The sequence below is a fragment of the Cynara cardunculus genome, assembly GCF_001531365.2.
Source record: "Cynara cardunculus var. scolymus isolate 2C chromosome LG 2, CcrdV1, whole genome shotgun sequence".
In the NCBI taxonomy this organism is placed as follows: domain Eukaryota; kingdom Viridiplantae; phylum Streptophyta; class Magnoliopsida; order Asterales; family Asteraceae; genus Cynara; species Cynara cardunculus.
The window spans coordinates 10,798,916-10,805,902 of NC_037529.1; the positions used below are offsets into that span (position 1 = coordinate 10,798,916).

General features: G+C 35.4%; 1 protein-coding gene across 1 annotated transcript; it reads left to right on the plus strand.

Annotated features, from left to right (window-relative positions):
- The first annotated feature begins 5,767 nt into the window (after nt 1–5,767).
- On the plus strand, nt 5,768–6,398 carry LOC112506817 (UPF0057 membrane protein At2g24040-like). Its single transcript, XM_025111099.1, has 2 exons — nt 5,768–6,013; nt 6,099–6,398. Exons 1-2 carry the CDS (start codon nt 5,924–5,926, stop codon nt 6,228–6,230), a joined length of 222 nt encoding a protein of 73 aa, XP_024966867.1. The 5' UTR covers nt 5,768–5,923; the 3' UTR covers nt 6,231–6,398.
- The last annotated feature ends 589 nt before the right edge of the window (nt 6,399–6,987 follow it).

Consider the following 6,987-nt stretch of genomic DNA (forward strand, 5'->3'; position numbering starts at 1 on the left):
CTATGTAGTGTATATCATGCGCTAATTAAAAGACAGCAGATTACTGTTAGTTAAATGCTTGAAATACATTTTAATAAGCAGAACAAGAACATAACTTTGTTGCATTTCTGCAACTATCTCGGTTGTGGTGCCTTCCACAACGCAACCCCCGGCTCCTTCCACCGCACCCTTGCATATACAATACACACATACACCATTCAACCGTGCCCCTTTCTACACGCCCTTATATCAGTTCGAAAACACATGTTCTTTGTGTTAATTATATGAAACATCGTTCTGATCCTTGCCACATCCAAAGTAGATGGGTATCTTTTTGTTGATCACTCTTAGTCTTTTCTGCTCTTTGGTCAAAAATTTAAAAGGTTGCATCCTTAAGCTTAACCAAAAGGTTGGGCTTCATTTAGCAATGATTTTGCCTTCTTTTTTTTCGAAGTATGAACTAGATAGAAAAAACAATATTTAGCTGAGATCTCGTATTTTCTTCTCGAGTTTCTTTCTGGATTTGAGAACTTTGTTCTGTTTTTTGGGTTAAGTGAATAATTATCATTCAATTATTGGTCTTTTGCTTCAATAATCACCGCATCTCTATCTTTACGGTGTAATTTGTTGTATTTCCTCTTTTGTGCACCAACTACTATGTATTTGTGTTTGACAGCGATAAAAATGTCCATCGCTGCTTCATTTTATTTATGAAAACCCGTTGACAATGTATATGAAAACGTTAATAATATTAACTTTTGTTCCTGTTTTTTAGTAGAAATATGTACATATATTTTATTTTTGCTACTAAATATATGAAAATTGCTCAGTGTAGGTCAAGTTAATATGCATCTTAATAATTTCTAAATGTGAAAAGTATGTGGTTGTCCTACATACAACCTTGCATATAGAAGACACTTGGAATTGCTGATTTCAGTCTTTTTGCTTTCTGATTTCACGACCTTCTTGATCTTGCTCCCATATCATCCATTTCGATTTTCTTGTGTTATCAAAGGTGTGGTGCTCCCTGCCTTAACATTCTTGCAGTGTGGAGTCCAGATTTCATGGTTCTCTTGTGGTAACTCCTTGCTATATGATTTCACTATGCCATCTGATTCATGACCTCACATCTTTTTGTGGTATCAAAACTACATACTGCTCGTTGGTTTCAGGTTCCGCTTGTACTGTTGGTTTTTTATTAGCCTTGGACAATAGACTATGGGACTTCTGCATTTAAGCTGGTATACATTATCTGACTGTGTCGTGCTTGCTTCATGTTCGATATTATAGATTTTTGGTAGTACGGATGAATCATTCCATCTTACGATATCAAAAGTGTGGTCCAGATTGGCCTTCTTCTGTTCTTGTGTGTGTGAACTCAACAAAACAAACCATCTTCAAAATAACTTCGATGAAGCCATAATGCCCAAGGAATCAAGGCAAACCTCAGAACCAGAAGGTCAACGTATAGGTCAAGGATCAGATCTGCTAAGAACCCTAGTTTTGGAGCTCCCATTAAAGGGATGTTTTTGTTTTGATAGGATTTGAGGGATAATTGTCATAATGATTCTGGGTTGGTTAACATTTTGGACATTATTGTTGCTGCTACCAATAGTTTATATTTTTGATCATGTTGGTCATGGCAGCAAGTTGTGCATTAATGCTGCAAGTTCATCCAAAATCATCAACACCACCTGTCTTTTTCTCTATTTTGCCAATTAATTTATATGAATACATATTCATTAAGAGTCTAGATGATGACGAATATTATCTATCTCGGTTTTTAGAGAGTTTATTATACCAAGTATGTAAAAAACGAGATTCTATTTTCTCTTTCTTTTTTATTCATTGTATGGTTGAAAAAGAATGTTAATACATCATACACATGTACCTATTCGAAGGTTAAGGTTGAAAGATTCAATGGAATAGTTGAAGGATGTTAATGGACAAGATTCAGTTCAGATACGGTACATGTTTTCAGTTGACAAATTTTTTTTTATTTACCTAGATATCCAACTCGCTATGCAAGCCGACTAATCCCAGGGCGACCACCTGCTTTGCAGATAGCCCAGAGTCACCGCATTTGAACCTTCGTGGCCAGAAGGGGATTTTTTTTATTTCTCCTTGGATTTGAACCTGAGACCTCCTCGTACTTTTGACCTTTGGAGCTAAGCTCAAACCAATCAGGCACCACCCTTTAAGTGACAGTATGAAAATATCATAAAAGGTTGTGGATGTGGTTATTTACGATGAATCTGAAGTAGTTAGTGAACTTGACGAACGTTCTAATTCTTTTGACAAATATTCCAATTTTTGTTAACCAAAATATATAATTAAACATAATTGAATTCTATTCTAATTACTACATATTCTATTTTATAAACCAAACGTAACTTTAGTTGATGTAAAGCTCTATTAAATGAGATTGAAATGACCTACGAGGCTATGACAAATATTGATCGTCAATTTAACCAAAATCTATAGTGAAGTTCAAGATTTACTTACTTCTTTGATGGTCAGACATTCAATAGAAATTTATTTCAAACTAAGGGGGTGTTTATTTGCGGCTTAATGAGCTTAATGGCATGATTGGCTTATTCGCACTGTTTTTTTTAGGCTGTTTACTTGTGGTTTATTTGCATAGAAGGCGACTTAATCGTACAAATAGATATGTTGTGTTGTCTCCATTCAGCCAAAAAAAGACAACTCTACTCCTTTGAGAAACTCCTCCTTCTAGATTACAGAATCGCCTCCTTTAGAGTAGATCAATCATTTATGTCATTCAGACCGTTGATTTAGATTAAAAGGTAAACAACAACACTTCTTTACCCAAAAATAAATTTATCCGGAAATACAAGACTTAATAGAAAGTTCGGTAAACAACCTTTAAAATATACTTATAGTCTATGTAGTTGTCACTCACTGTCAAGTCTTGTTTCTTTTTTAAACTAATTATAATTTTGATCGTTGATAGGTTATCATTTGTTACGCTTTTAGTATGTTAATTTTAAAGTACTTTTAGTCATTTTACTCTATTTTGTTTTAGYAGAGGATATAATATTATATTTAATATTTATTGTATTACAGAATATATGATATTATAATTAATAGAGTAAATTGCATGTTTAGTCCTTATAGTTTATGTGTGATAACATATTAAGTCCACTTTAAAAATTAATTATGAATTATAACCTTATAGTTTGCAATTTATAACGTTTGGGTCCATTTTAAAATTTTCTTTTAAGGGTGTTAGCCATAAAAGATGAGTATATTTTTTTAAGGACAAAAAAAGAAACAACCGTAAACAAGAGACTAAAAAAAGATGAAAAATGAGGGACAAATGAATGACTTAACGAATGGGCTGTCTGACAGTTGCTGAATAATTTGATGTAAAATGATTAAATGGTCAGAATAATTAGGAAAAAGCTCTCATGATATAGTGCAAAATAAAATATAATTGTTTATAACGAAATTAGGGCTCTAAATGATTAATGAAGACTCATGATACAAAATCATTTAGATGGTTTTAAAATCATTAAAAGACAGATTTTTTTTTATCAAATAAGATTCACCTGTTAATGGAACTATTAAGAGGTTGTTTGAAGTCTCCTTTAATGGTATTAAGGGGTTGTTTGTTTACCTATTAATAGTTCTATTAAGAGACAATCTCTGAATCGTTAAAAGGTGAATCTTGTTTGGCAAAAAAAAAAAAAAAGTCTACCTCTTAATGGTTTCTAAAACCCTCTGAATTATTTCGTATCATTGATCTTCTTAACCATTAAGATCTCTAATTCCATTGTATACAATTACCAAACAATTATATTTCATTTTACACTATATCATGAAAGTCTCTTAATCATTCTGATTAAGGGACTGTTTGGCAGTTGCTGAATGATTTAATACAGAATAGTTAAGTGGTCAGAATGGTTAAGAGGGTCAGAATGGTTAAGTGCTGAATGAAACAAGGTTGTTTGGTAATTGTTCACTGAATGACAACAAATTACCATTTTAACCCTCTGTATGATTTAGTACTAAATGAAATATAGTTGTTTGACAGATATCTGAATAAAACAATTACTTTGCAAATATAATTGCGTATTTCATATTAATCCAATCTGTATTATTCATGTTATAATTTTTGAATCCGCCATTATTGCACTTCCTGGCAGACAAAAAAATGGATCAAGAAGTTAATCACAAAAGCAAATTCAATTTTTCACGAACTTTACAAAACTTCGTCATGAGCTGAATATTAGGACAACATATGACACAAATTTGAAGTGAATAACAGAATAGCAAGAATCCACACACACAAATGTATAATACATATGCAGATTTTCTTGATAGCACCTTGGTCTTGGTACTGATTATCATCGACATATCATCTATGAACATGCAGATACTGCTTGGCAAAAGGTCATCGGCTCACCATCGTTAAGACCCCGGTTGCAAGTTGAATCATTTGATTCAATAAGAAAAGGAAGTCAGTGTGCAGTTCCCATAGCACCAATCATTATAATTCAGTTCACATGTTTACTAATTCAAGCATGATATACGTATATAACGGTTATTTATTTGGGCCCAGAAGAGTTATTTTCTGCCTATATTAGAACATGTTCCATTGAAATGTGGGTATCTCCAAGTGGAGATTTCAATAACATCCAGTAGAATTTAATGTTTAATTTATTTAGCCACAAAGTAAGAGGTTACTTACAGGAGGCCTAAATGGGGTGCTTGACAGGCTTGGTCATCTGGCTTGGAGGATGCTATGTTGGAATTTTAAATGAAGAACTACATTACAGCCAATCTAATAGTAATATTAGGTGTTTGCAAAATTGTTAATTGGCCAGAACATCTATGAACATGCAGATACTGCTGAATCATTTGCAAAATTGTTAATTTACCCATATCAGTAACTACTCCCAGGGACACTACAGCACACAGACAATAACACAAACACTTGATGGGTGTGAAAGTAAAACAAAAACTAACCTACAAGAAGACAGGGTATGGTGCAAGGATGGAGAAACAGAACAAGATGAGGGTGCGACGATGAAATCAGATACGAGAGCCAAGAGAGCAGCAATGAAGACGATAGGAGGGCAATCGTGAAACAAAACTAGCCCCTGAATGATGCGGACATAACCTGGTAAATGAATCATTCAGACATGATTCGAGCTTATGTGAGGAACGATCTACACAGCAGACCCCTAATGGCAGGCGACACAGCAGCAACTAATGGCAGGAGACATCGATTGGAAGGTGGAAGGAGGAAGGAGGAACAAGCGTGGGAGGAACGATCGACGCAGCAGCAACTAATGGCAGGCGACATTGATTGGAAGGAGGAAGGACATCGATTGGATGGAGGAAGGAGGAATGAGTGTGGGGGCGTGGGAGGAGCAGCCGGCTATTGAAGTTTGAGAGGGCAAACATGGAAGAAGACCCCTCTGAATCATTTAGGAGCGCCTTAAACACCAAATCGTTAAGAGGCTTTTGTAACCATTAAGAGGATCCTTTTTTTTGCCAAACAACTCATACCTCTTACCGATTAAGAGGTTTCCTCTTAATGTCACCATTAAGAGGCATCCAAACAGCCCCTAAGTATCATTCTAACCATTTAACCATTCTACACCAAATTATTCAGTAATTAACAAACAGTCCCAGGTAAAAGTGAGCACTTTGGACTTGAAAAGCATGAAATTTAGACCATCAAATATAGAGACAAAAACCGAAAAGTAGCTATAAACGATGGACCAAAAATGCAATTGACAAAGTGATAGAGTTTCTTAACAAAAAATGGTAAGAGTTCTGAAACGTGTTTTGCGTGTATGATTTTGATATATCCTTTCAAAATTCAGCCGGAAGTTCCATTTTTTGCAATCGGACAAATCTCACGTTGATCGGAATCGAAAATTTCATCAGCTGCCTGAGATCAAGAACAATAATGACATCAGGTTGTGCTCTCCTGTGCGAAATCCTATTTGCTCTTCTCCTTCCACCTCTCGGAGTTTGTCTCCGGTACGGTTGCTGCACGGTAAATCCCACTACCCAAACCCCCCTTYTGTGTAATTCATTATGTTTGTGAAATGTTAACTGAGATATGTTTATTGTTATTGCAGGCGGAGTTCTTTGTCTGCTTGTTGTTGACTCTACTGGGTTATCTTCCTGGGATAATCTATGCCCTCTATGCCATCGTACTAGTTAATCCAGATCGTGACGATTACCGCGATCGCTACTATACACTTGCTTAACGAGTATGGTTGTGTCTTAGGGGCTGTTTACCAAATCTATCTGTATCCCTGTCATTATGTGCGATTTATGATCTATCTGTTGATGATTTACCTTTTATGTAGTTAAATGTTGACTTCTGTATTGTGTTTAGTTCTCAATCTATTGATGGTTCTATCTTTAAGCAGTTATTGTAGATGTGTGATTTGGGTGTTTCAATTTGTTTGATTTTGCTTTTGATGATGACTGAGATTTCTGTTAATTGGGGGAAATCAAGGTTGGAAACCATATGAAATATTCACTGGTTATGGAAATTCAGGGCAGATAACCAAACCAAATGGACCCAATATATCCCACGTGTAAGTAACAAGATGCACACAGTCCTTACCTCAATCAGTAGGATCATTCCAGTCACTTTTGTGGGTTTTTGGTGATTACAAGCCCTATTTGATTATGCTACACTCTGGACTTTTGGGTGTTCTTTTTCTTTTAGAAAGTTGTATCAGCAACCCAAAGGCACCACTAATCCACATGACCGCCGCACAGTCCTACAACTGTTGAAAACCCTCCCATAGGGAGCTTGGCGATGCCACAAGGGTATTTACATTCAATGGGAAACGAACCTAGGAGCAAGATGAACTACCCTTCTTATTGGCATGGTATGCCTTGAACAGCAGAGCAAAGCTAGAGTGTCAACATGGCCTTATTATAACCAAGGTCTGAATCAGAAAGATAAAAGAAAGTATATTATGTATCCTAACACAAAGTTTATGAGAAGTT

Coding starts and splice junctions, on each gene's coding strand:
- LOC112506817 (XM_025111099.1), top strand. CDS start 5,924: ATGACATCAGGTTGTGCTCTCCTGTGCGAAATCCTATTTGCTCTTCTC. Junction 6,014..6,098: donor TCCGGTACGGTTGCTGCACG/GTAAATCCCACT, acceptor TTGTTATTGCAG/GCGGAGTTCTTTGTCTGCTT.